The 18929-nt window shown below is 32.9% G+C and overlaps 1 protein-coding gene across 3 annotated transcripts in view; it reads left to right on the top strand.

The window, feature by feature from the left end:
• CTNNA3 (catenin alpha 3) overlaps positions 1–18929 on the top strand; it is a 1771160-nt gene that overhangs the window by 1605952 nt on the left and 146279 nt on the right. For all 3 annotated transcript variants that reach the window (XM_017502077.2, XM_017502076.2, XM_017502078.2), the window contains one exon: positions 10804–10985. In XM_017502077.2, coding sequence (XP_017357566.1) covers positions 10804–10985 — 182 coding nt within the window. The remainder of the gene's footprint in view (positions 1–10803; positions 10986–18929) is intronic.

The raw sequence follows: 18929 nt of genomic DNA, 5'->3' as shown, positions 1-18929 counted from the left end.
TTTCACCAGAGCAAAGTTCCATCTCTCCCTCCATTGCAGCAGTATTGAATAGAATTTTTCTTGGCTATTTAACTCATTCAGTAGAATTATTATTTGGCAACTATAATTGGTTTTAAGAAAAGTCATGAACTTGTAGATTTTTGGCTTTGGTTGTTGATGTAAATTTGGAAGCAATTTTTTTTTACCCATATTCTGCATCTTTAAGTAAAAGATCTTTAAGTAAAAGATCATTAAGTAAAAATATTTTAAAGTACTACATCTTTAAGTAATTAAAGAACTGTAAGTAAAAGGTGTTTTACTTAAAGATGTAGAATATCCTGTAATACATACAGGATGAATGTGTTATAGGATATTCTACATCTTTACTTAAAGATCTTTCCTGCTTATATCAGGACACCTTCATCCTGTTTGAATTATAGGATATCCTACATCTTTACTTAAAGATCTTAAAGTAGAAGATGCAGGATATCCTATAATACATACAGGATGAAGGTGTCCTGATACAAGCAGGAAATCTTATTTATAACTTTAAGTAAAAATCAGAGATATTGCAATGTTAAGTCATTTTACTTTGTAAAATTCTCATGTTATCCCTAAACATTTTCACAAACCTTCCTATATACACAAATGACATATGTGAATGATTCTGACGAGTTTTACAATGTTGGGTCCCTATAATGATGTGAGAAGGGAATAGTTATTCAAGATCAGTTTCAAATGAATGCAGTAGATCAAGAACAGAAATGCAGAGAAAAAAGGTGGCCTATGGAAATATAAACCATTAGAAATTTATGAAGTTCTTGAGTAAACTTGAGACTCTCAAAGAATATATGAGAAGAAGCATGACTGCTTTATTTAAATTTCAGAATATGGAAACTTATGCTAATTTTAGGTCTTAGATCATAAACTAACAGAATCGTGAATAATTAGATCATAAACTAACAGAATTGTGAATAATTACACAGTAGTAGAGTCAGAAAGAAATAATAGTATATTACTCAAATAGATAAAAAATATTTTCTTTTGCATTTTTAAAAACCTGGTAAATGGGGAATGGATTATATATTATGTAAAATATAACTGCATATTTTTCTTTGTGCATTACATAATCTATATTCAATAGATAATATAATGAAAATAGATTTCATATTTTCTTTGCCATGAGTATGTGACTATAGATATTGCATCTGGTTTTCAATGGAAGGAGATATATTTAGCATATTTATATGGATCATTAGTCTTGGTACCATATTAATCATAATATAGATATATATATAAGCATAATTTATGGACAAGCAAATGCCATATTTGGAATTCTATACAATATTCCTCAAATTGTTATTTTATCAAGAAAATTTTTGTTAGAATGAAATGTTTAAATTTCCGCAAACCAATCCGGAGGCAAATCTTGTAAATATATTTAATTACACATTTAATGCATATATATGTAATAAAATTTTATTCATTACAAAATTATGATTAAAAGAAAATACATATAAAAGTAAGAGGTATATAATTCTTACCCAAATCCTACTTTAGTTGGTACACTATTCATACAATCTGTCATTATAAAATTCATATAATAAGATTTAAATTTTTAAAAAGTAACTGGAATTGGTTTTCAAATTGTACTCCATGTATCTTTACCTTACCAACCAAAATGTTCTAAATATAATTTGTTTTTTTTCTGCACAGCGATCTTTTAAACTGTTTCAGAGCAGAAATGATGCCATTCAACTCTACTTTACAGTAGACATCAATAAATGCTGGGTGATGATGTTGTGGATGACTCATTGTCAGTATTATGACCAAATATAATTGTACTATGCTATAATACATATAGCATGAAGGTGTCCTGATATAAGCAGGAAAGCTTATTTATAACTAGAAGACCCTCATTATCTGAGTAGTCTGTCCCTTTTCTGATAAATTTTCTTTTCCATCCTTTCAGTCAGACTAGTACACCTTCTATCTACTTCCAATTTACAGTAAACTGGGGCATGGAATTCAGGTAACCAAACTTACTTAAATTGTGAGCAAAGTATAAGTTACTAGTCACTGCATAGCATCTTAAAGGCATTCTTGTGAATAAAATTGATAGGCTTTTAGAGAGTGGTGTTTGATTTTCTCACATCCTTTATAATATGTATTTATTGAATTGTTTGAGAATTTCTATATTGTCAGTTTGGGCACCATCAAAAGACAAAAGTATACCAGCATTCTGGAATAAGGAACCAAAGAAAATACAATGCATTTAAATAAATTAAATTTAGTGTAAATCTTTGCAATATTTCTATTTAAAAATAAATACACAGGACAGTGTTGATATGGCTTAGCTATAGTTTATTTTTGTAATGGGCATTTCAGTTCCATGTTAAGTATGAGTAAATAATTTACATGAATGTTACAAAATTTCTGTTACAATTTTGGTCTTTGAAGAGTGCAAACACCGTCGTGAATAAAGACCATTATTGTTTTCTTGATTTGTCAAAATTCATCTAGAATTTTCACTTCTGAATCTGGAAGTCATTTTGTGAAAGGATCAGTGATACACTGAGATACCACCAGAGGAAAACCTCGATGCTAGTCTTCTGGATAACAAGTTGTTGTAGTGTCTGGAATTGAATAGTTCTACAGAAAAGGAATAGGTGAAGGAATGAATGAGAGAATGAGATTAATGTTAATAGTATCTGATAATTATTTTTCACAAAACTGCAAGATCATTTTGTGGAAAATAGACTACATATACTCCTTTAGGTTCTAGAGGTCTGAATTCAAGCTAACATAGAGAAGAAAGATAAAGATTTTCTAATAACTACTCCGTCTAAAAATGTAATTCAGTGCCTCATAAGGAAGTGCATGCCTGTTGTTGGAAGACAAAAGTAAGATATTAAGTGGAAAAAGGGCTGGCAGCTCAAGTAGAATCTCCTCACCTGATGAGATCGCTTAGGTACTGGGGCTGGTCCTCACTTCATTGGGAATTGAAACTCGATAGTGTTGATGCCCCTAAATAAATCAGCCAGGCTTTTAAAGGTTGACTCTTGCTAAACAAATTCACCACATTTCAATGTATAATTATATGTATATAATTTTAGAGGAAATATTGTAAAGGCTTGATCTTCACCTTCTGGCTAAAATATATATTGCAAGAAATATATGGCTGTGCTAAGATCACATCTGTCAAAAGGATGAGGATATTCATGTCAGCTCTTTTGATACCTGCTCGCATCAGCACCTTGTTTTAGAGCCTCCATACAGATCACCACCTTTGAAGCAACTTTTCTTTTCAGAGAAAGATTTATGCTACATGTAAATTTCAGTCATTATGATACATGCCAGGATCCTCAATGAAATTCATCTATGTGAAGATTACTTCTGGAGGTCATGAGTCTCATTTATTATATTTTAATTTTTATTGGTAAAATGGGCATGGACTACTTTATTTCTCAGTCCCAGAGAATCCAGCATTGGACTTCCAGGAAAGTCCAAAAAGTGGTGAAAGCATCATTGGTCATAAATGTTATAGATGGAATGATATTTTGGAATAAGATGTTATGTAGCCTCTAAGAAACCTCATGCCTCTACAAAAAATTATAGAAAATTTTATTTGCTTTTAATTTTCTATTGTGAAAAATTAAATGCAGAGAAATGTTTAATCACTAGTACAATGCACCCTTCATATTCCCATTACCTAAAAATTAACAGTTTAACCATAGTGCCAGAGCCATATTTGGTTTTTATTCAGCTACTTCAAAGTAATTTGAAACATCATAGTGTTTTATACATAAATATTTCAGCAGGAATATCCCAAAATAATGAACATTCTCTTATATAACCACAGTATGATCACCACACTGAAGAAAATTAACAATCACTTCCTAATTTTTCTTAATATGCAGTTTATATACAAATTTCTTTATTCATCTCCCAAATGCCCTTTACAACCATTATTTATTTCTAGAACAAGGACACAAACTAGATTCACAAATAAAATATAACTAAACTTATGTAAAAGAAAGAAAATATTGGAGAGGGTCTTCCTTTATAGGAGACCTTCAAATGTTCCCTATGGACCTCATTTTCATGATTGTGACTAATGGGTATCAATAATAGCTGCCTCATCATATTATTATTTAAATGGGATAATTTTTTTCAAAAGTGCTCAGTAGAGTGACTGGCATATGGGAAGTGTGAACAAATATCAATCACTGTCATTATTACCTTTAAAACTTGGATAATCAATCAAATACACCTGATAATAGTTAACTCTGTTTCGACCCAGTCCCTGAAACCTATAAAGTTTTATCATAAAATAAGACAGTTTTATAACTGTGAATGTAACCCACTGGGTGCTAAGAGTTTTTGTTTGTTTGTTTGTTTTGATTGATGAGGAAACTGAGAGCTAATTAAAGCTAATATATGTTTAAATTCTGATTTAGAGGTCTATACATAAATATGTGGAAATGTATATAACTTCTTAAAGTCCAACTCCAGTTCCTAAATGTTATTTTTAAAATATTACAGAAAATTGCTCTTATGAATTCTCAGGAATATATTTGAGATCACAATTTAGTATGCTTAAGATATCCATGCATAAATCTTGTTTAAATAAATTTGTTCTCAAGATTTTAATTATGTTGAATTTTTGCCAGAAGCACTTTATAATTTCTAAAATTCTATCAAAGTGCTCTATGCTATTTATACTTTTGATGTATTAAAAATACATCTATTTCTCAAATGCCTCTAGGCTTATTTTAAGAAAACACATACATACCACTATTAAATTTTGAGATACACTGAAGATAAGAACAGGAGTTTTCATTTGAGAACTATTTCTCCAATATGTACATATACTATGTGTATGTTTTTAAAGTTTAGTAAACATTCTATTTTGAATGTTGAGTTCAAACTACCCATTCATATGAGTGATATGAATTAATTAGAAATTCTCTAATATTTATAAAATAGAAAAAAATTAGTAATTGTGGATGACTTGTTAACAAAATGCTATTTCTATGTTTCATCCAGTTTTGTGGATACAGAAATTAACAAAGTTATATGATTTACCTAAGAATTTAACTTCCATGAAAAAGTTACAGTTAAGGAAAGCCAAAAAAAAAAAAAATTGTGGAAAGGGAGAGCTACTAATGAGAATACATGGATTGAAACATCAAATGTCACTAACCAGCTGGATAGTCTTTTTAAGCCATTTCTCCTTTCTGGGACACTTTTCTTATCTGCAAAATAAGTGACTTGGATTCTGAAGCTTCTGAGAATAAGGTAAATATAATGGTGCTATATTTCTATGGTATGTATTGCTTATGGAAAGCAATTACTCAAAATGTTTCATTTGGTTCTTGCCTAGGCTCTGTGAGGTAGGCTACATGAATATTTTACTTATCCTCCTTCTCAATATTGTGTAAAGTCTTGGAGGCCAAGATGATACATTTATATACATTAATTTTATGCCCCATTTACTGAGTCCCCAGTGTATTCCAGGTACAGTTGTTTATAGACATAACTAATTCTCATGCAACCTCTATGAATTTATTATCATTTGACATATGAAACTGGGATTTAGGGTTGTTCATTGCTGCAGAACTAATACTTGGCAAAAGTGGAATGTGAATGGAGGTCTGCATGACAACAATTTCTGTATTTTTCTTATATCACTTTTTTCTTTTCCTTTTGTCTCTTTTAAGGGGTAATTATAGTTCTTTAAATTTTTTAAGCAGATAAATAATGTAAGCATGTCAATATTTTATGCAGTAGTAATGAGCATAGAACAATTAAGTAGATAAGATGAAAAATGATCATCTGTGCTATTAATACAATCTTGGAGGGGTAATAAGAAACTGAGTTTGAAAAATACTAGAAAAAATATATAAGAGAAATGAATCTGAGATCTGTGCAGAGGTAAAAGCTTGACATTTGTGTAAATGTGGGTGACAAAAAAAATGAAAGATCAGTGGTATAAACTTTTGAGCTCACAAATCTGGGGTTTTTTTAAGCTCTTGAGTATTTCTATTAACAATCGCAAACAAAGATTTATCATGCAATATGTTCCTACTTTAAGAGAAATTATATTTTAAGGGAAGGAGACAAAAAATACATCCAAAAAGTACAAATTAAAATTATGCGTACAGTCATAATTATTATTCTAAAAGATGACATTGTTTTCAACAACATTATCTCTAGTAACTGAGATAAGGTAGTTGTGTTCACCAGATTATACTATATGAGAGAACAATATGAATGTCTAGAGGGAAGAACTGATAACATGTTCTGAAAATTTTAAGATAATAATTACTCGCACCTGAAGGATGGGGAAAGGGGCATATACTATATGAGTTTGGCCTCGAAATATGATTAAATTTGGACCAAAAAATTGGGGGAAGGGAAGAAGAAAATTAGCAAAAATAATTAATGGCAATATCTCAAGATATTTACCTGAAGCAACAAATAGCTTAGCTTAGCTTGAGGATCAAGTGTGTTGAAAGAAGTAAGATGGGATGAGAATGAAAAGCTGGTAGGAACAAAGATTATGATGATCCCTGTGACAGATTAATTCCACTCCTAGATATACATTCAAGAGAAATACACCCATATGTACACCTAAAGAAAATTCCAATAATACTCATTATTTATCATAGCTAAAAATGGAATAGTTTTGAAAATATTATAGAAAAGTGTGAATAAATTTATAGAAAAACATGTATATATATATATACTTGGAGAGAGGAATAATATCTATATAGAGCAATGAGGATGAACAAGATATAACTACATGCAACAGTATAGATGCATTTCAAGCATTTAAGTGCTGAACACAAAAAGCCAGACACAAGAATTCATGCGCTATGATTCAGCTTTTATAAGATTAGAAAACAGGCAAATCTATAGTTTTAGAAATCAAGTCAGTGATGACCCTTAGGAGATAGTGACTAGCAGAAGATGGAAGGAGTCTTCTGGGTACTTGTAATCTTTTTGTTTCTTGATTTGGGTGTAGATACATGGATTTGCTCTGTTTGTGAAAATTGTTCCAACTGTACATTTATGACTTAGGCATTTTATATGAATTTTCTATTTGAATCAAACAAATATAATGGTCGTGTTTGAAGAACTGATACTCTTTATTTGATAAGGAGATGTAAAGATAAGGATATTAACTGAAGGACTGCACAGTTCCGTCATATTCAGAAATATTGAATCAAGCAGTAGCAAAACAAAAAGACTGAAAACAAAAGAGAACATTAGGACCAGTAGATAGCAGGAGAGGTTATAGTAATACATAGAAGGAAATGGATTTGATAAAGGATAAAATGGACAACTAACAGAATAGGGTAAAGAAAAGAGAATGATTTTCTTAGATGTAGAATTTCAAGACTGGAAAACAGGAAGTATCACTGAGAAACTTGAAAATCAAGAGAATAAATGGTTTGGCTGAGTATGTTTTTCATCCTTCTATAATCACGTATTCCCAACACAGCAGTGGATGTACTGATCACAGTATTGGAAAAGTGAACAGTCAGGACTGAAGAGGCTGTTTGGAAGTAATCTTCATAGCAGTGATAGTTAAAGTCATAAAGGAGCTGATGTATAGATACACTGTAGAAGGATTATAACTGGCTAATTAACACATGCATTACCTTACAGAGTTATCATTTTTAAAATGAGAACACTTTACAGTCACTTAGCATTTTTCAAGAATGCAATTTATTATTCGCTCTAGTCACCATGTTATACAATAGATCTCTTGAACTTATTCTTCCTGTCTAAATGAAATTTTTTATCCTCTGACCAACATCTTCTCAACCCCTCTTTCCCACCACCCCAGCCCCTGGTAACCACTACTCTATTCTCTACTTTTGTGATATTGTTTTTAGATTCTGCATATGAATGAGGTCATGTAGTAATCATCATTCAGTGTCTGGTTAGTTCACTTAACATAATTTCCCCCAGATTCCATGTTGTCACAAATGATAGGATTTCATTCTTTTTTATGGGTGAATAATATTCCATTGTATATTCCACAGTGTATATATACTTCAGAACATAATGTGATGCATAGTACATACTTACAATTTTATTACCTAATGTAAAAAAGAAAAAAAAAAAAAGAAAGTAGATGAGTGTGCTAAGGGAGAAGATAATGAAGAAATTTAAAAGGGTCGGCACAGATTCTTGGGGAGGTGTACATTTGACAGATGAGGGCAGGTGGAAGACTCTGAAAAGGGGCTGTTGGATGTAAGGGGAAAGCAATGCCAAGAGAGCAGATCACAAGATCAGGAGTTCGAGACCAGCCTGGCCAACATGTTGAAACCTCGTCTCTACTAAAAACACAAAAATTAGCTGGGCAGGTGGTAAGCACCTGTAATCCCACCTACTCAGTTGGCTGAGGCAGGAGAATCACTTAAACTTGGGAGTGGGAGGTTGCAGTAAGCTGAGATGGCACCATTGCACTCCAACCTGGGCAACAAGAGCAAAAATCTGTCTCAAAAAAAAAAAAAAAAAAAAAAAAAAAAAAAAAAAAGATGAGGAAACGTAGATTCTCAACAATGTGACTATTCTTTGGAGAACAATTGCACTCAGAGGTCAAAGAGATAGAGAAATACCATCATGGAGAAAGGGGATATATTGGTATATTGAGGGCAATATTATTCATGTTTGTTGACTTGGCAATAGAACAAAAACTCTAGAGCTATATTTTCTGGCTACATCCTGATTCTACCATTGACTGACACTATAATCTTGATTACTCACTTAACATTTCAGAAAGACTCAATTTCCTCACTTATAAAATTGGAATAATTATAATTCCTCATAGAGCTCCTATGAAGATTGAAGTTTAAATACGTTCGTGGTTTCTAGAAGAGTGCCTGTCATATGTGTGTTAGCTATTTTTCTTGTGTTTGGTAACATATTCTAAGATCAATAGATACACAATATAATCTTACTCATATGGCAGTGATTCAAAAGGCCTTTGACAGTTATTTATATCAGAATTCTGCTCTATAGATCTAAGCAGAAGCCTGGACATATAGCCACCTGGCGATACACATCAGAGATTCTGCTTACCTAATTTTTCTTAAGCTTTGTACCTCAGTTTCTTTGTCTAATCTGCACAAAATAATTCAATAAAGAATTTTTCACCTAGACTTTCTAAACATCAAGTATTCTCTTAAGTCTTGTTTTGGAATTTTCAGGGTGGTTGAAATTGATTGATGACATATAATAAATCATTGAAGCACTTAAAACCTTCTGTAAATGTGTTAGTAACTTAATGTTTTGTTGCTGCTATTGTTCTCCCTGTGAAAAAGGATGAGAATTCTCTAGATCTTTTAATTTTGCAAACTCTTGCCCACCTTTTGGCCCTTATCTTATCAGACGTAAATGTCTGTTGTTGTAATTCACCATTTGAGTTGAGATGTTATTAAGGAGATGAAGTGCACCAATGAGCTCCCTGTCCACAATAGGGTCAGTCTCAATCTTATCCAACAATCGACTCTGTTCCCTGCATGGCGGGTAGATAGCAGTTGCAATTACTGTCATGTTGTGTCTAGGGAAACTTAGACAGGAAGGGTAAGTAACTTCCTCAAGGTCATATTGGAAATCGGTGGCATTCCAAGTAACAGAACTTGGAATACACTTAGCCAGTTCAGCTCTTGAATAGCTTTAACTCTTTTAAGAGAACAGTAAATAATTTGCCATAATACCAGTGTATATTCAGCAATATTTATTAGATCTAGCATCACGGATACAGAATGTAAAGAGAAGAGATACAGATTGTAAAGAGAAGCTCCAGTTGAACCTATCTTAGCTATTGTTATTTGAATGTTTTAACACTTTTTATGAGAATAGAGAGAATGATAATGACTAGTAGTCAAGATAGAGAAAACTCATTTCTATTTTTGAGCTAGTTTAATGGGTTGGTGGCTTACAATTTACTTAACGTGCTTGCATATTACTTTTCATTTCAGAAGTAGTGAGCTGTGTCTTCATTTACATGCTTTACCATATGCCAGCAGTAGTAAAATTTGCTCTTCTCTTACAGCCTCACATAGGACATATTTCCTGAGAGAAGAAACTACAAATACTTTCAAATGCTAAGAAATAGCACTTGTATCAGTTAAAAACTTAGTCTCATGTAGCTTAATTTGATTCTTCATAGAAAAAATGCAAATAAAATGAAAAAAAATGTATTAGACATGTGAATATATTTTGATTATTGAAAAAGAAATAGCTACTATTTAAGGAACATTCAATATGTGTCAAGCATTATGCTGAGACATTTAAAGAAAATTTCAAACCAAAAGCATCATTGTTTATTTTCTTTATTATGTTAAAGTTGAGGCATGACTAATTCATCCTGTAATTACTCATAAACACGTAGGTAGACATAGTCTCATTTCGAGTTAAATTATGTTATATATTCCCCTTTTTATATGCACTTTTCTAACAAAGGTGATGTATTACACTAAATTTGAGCTTGTTTAAAATTTGAAATGCACTAGAAATTTGCAAAGTCCCACATTTATTTTATAAAATGGACGTAAGTATGTTGGACACCAAGTTCTACAGTCTTATTCTCAAATGCAACAATATAATTCTAGAGCACATTATTCTAATTTAATAGATTTTTATGTGAAAAATTAAGCCTGGAAAGTTTTGATTGAAGACTTTAACAATATTGTGTCTCTGATTTTGAGTGATTAAGTTTTGTGAATATCCTGTAATGTCTACTTATTCCTAAAATGCTTTTGTCGTAGTGGAATGATTTAAATTCTAATTATCACGTTTTAGGCTAAAATGACTCAACTGCCTGAGGCAGAAAAGGAAAAGATTGCTGAGCAAGTTGCTGATTTCAAGAAAGTAAAGAGTAAGCTGGACGCTGAGATTGAGATATGGGATGATACAAGCAACGACATCATTGTTCTGGCCAAGAACATGTGTATGATCATGATGGAGATGACAGACTTCACCAGGTAATTATATGGAAAATAATGTGTAATACTCATAATGGCTAAAAATATTAGTTATTAGTGAACCTTCCAAGTTTATCTGAGTGTCAAGGGTCAAAAATCAAGTGATAGGGGAAAAGCAAATACGGCATTAGAAAGTTGCAGGTGTGGCCGGGCGCAGTAGCTCACACCTATAATCCCAGCACTTTGGGAGGCTGGGGTGGGCGGATCATGAGGTCAAATGATCACGACCATCCTGGCCAACATGGTGAAACCCCATCTCCACTAAAAATACAAAAATTAGCTGGGCATATTGGCTCACGTCTATAATCTCAGCTACTTGGGAGGCTGAGGCAGGAGAATCGCTTGAACCTGAGAGGCGGAGGTTGCAGTGAGCCCAGATCATGCCACTGCACTCCAGCCTGGTGACGCAGTGAGACTCTGTCTCAAAAAAAGAAAGTTGCAGGTGTACAATTCTAGAGGTTTCGATCAATAAATAAATATGGCAAAGTTTCTCATAAACTTCTGTGGAATTGTTTTAGACATCACTTAACACTCTCTCACCTTCCCCTTCCCCAGCCATTTGCTCTGTGTATCATATTAGCTTGTGACTTCTACAGAGAATTTGGTAAACCAGGTTATTAGCTGGTATTGGAACTATCTGAATGGCTGACTTTCATAGCTACATAATTTTAGTTATAGTGATTTATAGTATACTCAGGATAGTGGTATCTTTTGCTTCTGAGATCAGAACTAGATATATTTAAAATTACAATCACTTAATGATAGCCATTGAAAAATGTACATGTGGGCATATTCCAGAAGTAATAAAAATGTTTGCACTATTTAAAAATATCATTTTATAGAGCTAGTCAAAAAGCAATGAAATATATAGTTGCTGTGCTACTAGTTAATAAAGTATAAAAACTATAACAACTAAAATAATTTAGTCATGGTGTAGTTATAAAAGCCACAGAACAGAAGGATACACTGAAACAGACCTAATGTACTTAGGAGATCATTCATTTATATAACCATATAGTATTCATTTATATGGTACCATGTACCAGTGGTACATTCATTTATACCCCAAAATAACTTTCAGACGGAGTAATGAAGTAACTGTTATTTTTAAAATCATAATTAATGGAGAAACGTATACAAATCTTTCCATGATATTAAAATTGAGAAAGAGTTCATGAAAATTACATACAAAATAACTTACAAAAAAGGATTGTTAATTTGAACTTCAAAAAATGCACATTAATAGAAAGTCCTAAGCAATATTGAAATCTAAATGGATAACTCGGTAAACAAAAATGTGATTCCATTTATATATAAAGAATACTTGTATACATAATAAAAACTTAATATTGTAATGGAAGAATGGACAAGAATATGAACAACATATTAACCAGAAATTTTCTCCTTATAAGAGTTATGACCAATAAATATTTGAAAAGTATTTAAAATACTTAAAATAAGATATCTTTTAAATCTATCAAATTGACCAAACCTTTTAAAATAGGCTCAGTACAGAGTATGGTGGTGATAATCTAAAGGGCATAAGCCTTATGGTAATGTGGGAATATGTATAAACTAAAAATCTTTGTAAACTTCTCATATCTGTATCCATATCTGTACTTCAGAGAACATATCCACAGGAAATAATACATGGTGATAACCTTTTTTGAATAAGGATTAGAGGGGCCAAAGGAAACCTTTGGTCTTTGAAAGTCTGCTGAAAAATCAACTCACAAAAGGCAGATTAATAGGTGAAAAAACATATAAATTTACTTATTATGTATACATGTTAGGTTTCAGAATGAAGACCCAAAGATACAGGAGAAATTGTTTATTTTTATGCTTAAGTTCAACAAAGTATGGACAGTCATGTGGAAATATGATGGGGCAGGCTGGGTGCAGTGGCTCAAGCCTGTAATCCCAGCACTTTGAGAGGCTGAGATAGGTAGATCAAGAGGTCAGGAGTTTGAGATCAGCCTGGCCAACATGATGAAACCCAGTCTCTACTAAAAATACAAAAATCATCTGGGTGTGGTGGCAGTTGCCTGTAATCCCAGCTACTCAGGAGGCTAAGGCAGCAGAAGTGCTTGAACCCAGGAGGTGGAGGTTGCAGTGAGCTGAGATCATACCACTGCACTCCAGCCTGGGTGACAGAGCAAGACTCCGTCTCAGGATAAAAAAAAAAGAAATATGATGAGACAAATAAGGTATAATCTTATGTTAATAGACTGAGTGGGGTACCCAGCAAGGCCTCTCTCTAGATATTTCTTGGCTTCTCTGAACATGTATTTCTACCTTCTGGATATAGGGCAAGACCCAGGTGGAATAGGGGTCTCATGACCTACAGTCAAACAAGATAGGTCAGAAAATTATTGTATGACTAGTTGTTACACAGAGAGATGGAAATGGTTTTAGAATAATATTTTTATGTTTTATGGCTAGCTTTGGGGAGAAGGGCTTCTGGCTTCTGTGACCCACCCCCTTGGAGAAGAAAGATTTTAGTATTTATGACTAGCCCCAGGGGACAATGGGAATGAGCCATAGGAGAACAGGAAAAAATGAGAGAATATCTTTTGCTTCTCAGGCTGCTGCTAAGGCCTTCATTTTGGGGTATTTTTTTTTTCTGAACCCCAACAGGAGAGCTGTAGAATTATTTAAAATAATAGAATATTTGGGATGATTAAAGAAATGGTTACTGCTATATGAAAAAAGAGCTTATAGAAAATAAAGTCAAGTTTTTAAAAGAATATAAAAGTAGTCTAAATTGTATAATCTATTATATATATATGGATATATGGATATTCTCCTATGCAAATTTCTTCTTTGTTTTGTTTTATACCAAACTTACTCTTTACAGTAGAATTCAGTTCTACTTTGTATTCTTTTGAAATAAGTCTGCTTTCCAAAGATTATGTACAGGGAAGATTTCATTGGAAAGTGAGAAAATTAAGTTTATTGTGTATTATACATGGAATTTCATAAAAATACCTCTTTAAATGTCTATTTCTATTTTTCCTTTTTAACTCTTGCCATTTTTCCAGTTGTAGCTCATAGCTTCTAATGTCTTCTTATTCCTCTTCATACAGAGAATAATTCAGTTTTGAACCATCGCTCAACTTCTGCAGGCAAAGATTCTGAGAAATCTGTTTGTATCTGTCTCTGCCTCTCTCTTTTTCTCTGTCTCTGTTTCTCTTTCTCCACACATATAATCACATGCATGTATCATACAAACATACATAACATAGACATGATTATGCCTGTATAAAGGAAACAAAATGACACCTTCATAGTATTAAATAATGATTATGGGCCTGGTGTGGTGGCTCACACCTGTAATCCCAGAACTTTGGGAGGCTGAGGCAGGTGGATCACCTGTGTTCGAGAACAGCCTGACCAAGAGCATCCCAGCTATTCAGGATGCTGAAGCAGGAGAATCACTTGAACCCAGGAGGTAGAAGTTGCTATGAGCCAAGATGGTGCCATTGTACTCTAGCCTGGGCAACAAGAGTGAAACTCCATCTGAATAATAATAATAATAACAACAATAAATAATGATTATGTTTTAGTAGTTGGTTGTGAATAATTTAATTACAGTTTTTAACCTTCTATAATTTGTTGCTGTTCTTTGATAAATATGTAATAATTTTAAAAGTATGTAATTTGGTTTTAGATTGGCTCTAGGAAAATGGCAGTAGACTAAATTTAAATCACTCCAGACAACCTCTTCCAAAATTAAGACCAAAAAAAAAAAAAAAAGCCTTACATCATGCCAGATTTCAACATTCCTGAGATACAAAAAATAGTATAAATTTCAAATTATCTTTTAACTAGAGAAATATACACCAAATTCCAACAGAGTTTCTGATGACACCCTGTCATCACCATAAACCTATGGGTCTGAAGAGCAGGGATTGAGATGTTTAAAACATCTCATGGAGAAGAGACATGGGAAAAGGTCATAAACAAGGCGCAGAAGAAAATTGGGCCAAAATGAGAATACCCGCCATTAAGTGCTAAAATACTGAACACAGGCCTAGAACTTGACAGTTTGCATTGTTCAACACGCGCTTATGAGTGAGAATGTGGTGTTTGGTTTTCTGTTCTTGTGTCAGTTTGCTGATAAGTGGGTGTTGAACAATGAGAACACATGGACACAGGGAGGGAACATCATACACTGGGGTCTTTGGTGGGGTGGGGGATTAGGGGAGGGTTCGCAGGGGGTGAGGACATTGGGGAGGGATAACATTAAGAGGAATGGAGGCAGCAAACCACCATGGCATGTGTATACCTATGTAACAATCCTGCAAGATCTGCACATGTACCCCAGAACTTAAAGTATTAATTAAAAAAAAAAAAAAGAACTTGACAGTTTGCCACACCAACTATGGGGAAACAGATTAAAATTAAGTGGGACTTTAATTGGGAATTTTAGAGAATCTTCAGTTTTGGGGGGAGAGGAAATACAGAACAGGTGACATTGGAGGTAAGCTAGTAATTGGAACAAGGGATATAAATAGGAAATAAAAGAATCCTAGAAAAATGAAAGAGAAACATAATATATGGCAACCTTCCTCTTTCCTACTATCATCACCAAAACCTCATCTGTTAAGGAAAGAGTACTTCCTGGTAATGATGGGAACTCTTTAGGAACCCTGCCTGGGAAGAGGAAAATTCAGACTAACTGCATACAAAGCTATTGTAAGAAGGTATAGAAAGTGAGAATCAAAACAATTCAGTAGATAAAACCTTTACTCTAAAAAACAAATACAATGCAGAAAAATAAAACCGTAACACAACGCTTAAAACTGAAGTAAATTTCAAAAAGATACACAATGCAAGATAAATTTTTTTAGTCTAGACTGAGAAAATTTTTAAAAGTTAAGCATTCGGCTGTGAACCCGTCTGGTCCTGGACTTTTTTTGGTTGGTAGGCTATTAATTGCTACCTCAACTTTAGCCCTTGTTATTGGTCTATTCAGGGTTTCAACTTCTTCCTAGTTTAGTCTTGGGAGGGTGCAAGTGTCCAGGAATTTATCCATTTCTTCTAGGTTTACTGTTTTATGTGCATAGAGTTGTTTGTAGTAATCTCTGATGGTAGTTTGTATTTCTGTGGAATCAGTGGTGGTATCCCCTTTATTGTTTTTTTTTTAACTGCATCTATTTGATTATTCTCTCTTTTCTTTTTTCTTAACCTGGCTAGTGGTCTATTTTGGGAGCATCACACACTGGGGAGGGACAGTAGGGAGGAACAATGGAGGGTGGAGAGTTTGGGGAGGGATAACATAGGGAGAAATGCCAGATACAGGTGTCAGGGGGATGCAGGCAGCAAACCACCTTGCCTAAGTACCTATGCAACAATCCTGCATGATCTGCACATGTACCCCAGAACCCAAAGTACAATAAAAAAATTAAGAAGAGAAATGAACTAAAGCCAGAAGAGAGTGTGAGGAATGCAATGAGCTGATAAAACTTAGGGTAAACAAAAAAAAATTTTTAATGTCAAAAACTGCAAATAAATGATAAAGTATCAGACAGCAAATAGATTCAAACAAAAATTTTGTGAGGGCTACTGAAGAAAAGCAAAACATTAACCAAGAGAGTGAGTCTGAGATGAACATGAAGTAAGAAAAAGTAAGAGGAGAAGAGATTGCAATGGTGGAAAAGGAAAGAAGATACAGCAAACATACATTTAGAACCTTTGAAGAATAAGTTTAAGAATAATAAAACAGCTAATATTTTTAAATAAAAATCAGGAAGATTTTCCATTAATGTCTATATTGAAAGATCTTTATGACATATCTAGAAAATATGACTCAGAACAATACTAAACACACACACATTTTTTTCTCATATAAAAATTAAACATATATAACAAATATATTCTACATAGTATATATACATATATACACATCTGTGAGAGAGAGAGAGATTGCAAGGTGAAACCAATCGAATAATAAGAATTTATGAAAAGCAATCATCCTCTCTACAGCAAGAAGCCAGGTGATTTTAACTTTGTTTCATTTCTTATTACCTTTATTTCTCTAAACAATATGCTTTTTAAAAATATAATTTATTGACATATTCTTCAAATGAGGATTTAGGTCACATGACTTTTTAATCTTCTTTTCTCCCCTTCTTTCCAAGTTTTGATAGTTTGACATGTTTATATTTTTACTGTTTATATTTATAGTCTTTGACAATACTATTGTATTGAGAATTTCTTTCTTGTTTTATGTATTTCGTTATAACTCAACTTCCCACCATGTATGATGAGAAAACACCTACCCTTACACTTTCTTCTGCCTCTTACTGCCCCCCATTCTATAACCCATTTACAACCCAACTTATTTTCATTATACCTTTTTAAAAATTTTAAAATAGGTAATATTGATTTTTTTTTTTTCTGAGATGGAGTCTCACTCTGTCGCCCAGGCTGGAGTGCAGTGGTGTGGATCTTGGCTGACTGCAACCTCCACCTCCCGGGTTCAAGCAATTCTGTCATTCATCTTATTCTATAGGTTGATTCTGAAAGTAAATATTAATAACATTTTCATTATCATGCATTGACATGATTAACCTAGATAGAAAACACACATGAAGAAAATTGTCTTCAGTAAAAAGCTGAATTAGATTTGCACGATTTCAAGTATCAATACATTTATATGAAAAACAACATAGCATGGGAAGAAACCTGAACTAATAGCTATATTATAATACCAACTTGGTAAGTAGCAGTGGAGAAGACTCTTAACCTTTCTCACCATAAAGTAGTATAAATAATTCAAGTGGGTATATTTATAGACAGGATTTAGAACTGAAAGAGAAAACAATGAAGCACAAAACCATGAGGAAAAGAAGTTTTGAAGAAGTGGGCAGAGAAAATTGAATCTGATAAAGAAAGAGCATTCAAGTAATAATAAGAAAACTAACATACAAAGTAGGATACTGGTCAGAGAATTTCAGTGAGTAGTTAATGGTCGTCTTGAAGATAATGATTTAAAATATACTAGTTTGACAATTAGTAGGTTTAGTCAATTTGTTGTTGACTTTTGTTTTACTAAAAGGCGAATGGGAAAAAAAGCCTTATTTAAGACAGACAAGAGAATAGCAGGCCAAAAAATAGAGAGGTTCAACGTAGTAGCTTAAGGGAGACAAATGATCATGACAAGATTTTTGAGACTTCTGGATGTTTGAATATATTTTAGGCTGAAGGAAAAGAGGAAATGGGGAGAACAGAATGAAATTGTAAAAGGGGAATAAAAGGCTATAGCCAAAAATGAGATAAAGAGTTAGTGAGAAGGGAAAGAAATAACCCAAAAAACATATAAACCTACATAAGTTTACATGGCTTTTCTTCTGGTCACAGCTTGAATGAATGATATGAGAATCAGATTAGCTTTTTTTTTTTTTTGACCACCCAATGTAAAGACTTCCTTTAAGTAGTCTCTATATCATTTTCATTATCACTCTACATTACTTTCCTTTTAGCAGTTATCACTTCTTGGTTTAATGAATTCATTTGTTCACATATGCCCTGCATCTATACCCATAACAGAGAATACGTTGTATGGATGTATGAAATTTGTCTTTTCTTTTTTATACCCAGAATTTATAACAGCATGTGTATATATGCTTAGTATATATTTAACATGTAGTAGTGAATTAATTAGATTTTTAAAATACTACTTTAATTCAGAAGGAACTAAGAATAAACAAACAAAAAACTTGAACAAAAAACAGAAAGAGGAAGAAATCTCTAGAAGAGTAAAGCTTAAATTCTTGAAAGTCACTCTCTTTGCTTGCTTATTTGTTAGCCCATATATAGATCCTAAATGTTGAAGACTAAGATTTTAATTTTTATGCCCATATAGCATTTAGAGGAGACACGTAGTCAGAAGAGCTGGGACTAAGACTCTTGGAAAAGCTTATAGCCATGCTTTAAAAG

This window comes from Cebus imitator, unplaced genomic scaffold (assembly GCF_001604975.1).
Source record: "Cebus imitator isolate Cc_AM_T3 unplaced genomic scaffold, Cebus_imitator-1.0 Scaffold290, whole genome shotgun sequence".
Taxonomy (NCBI): Eukaryota; Metazoa; Chordata; class Mammalia; order Primates; family Cebidae; genus Cebus; species Cebus imitator.
Note: the sequence above shows the minus strand (reverse complement) of the source record. Positions and strands in the feature narration are given on the sequence as shown.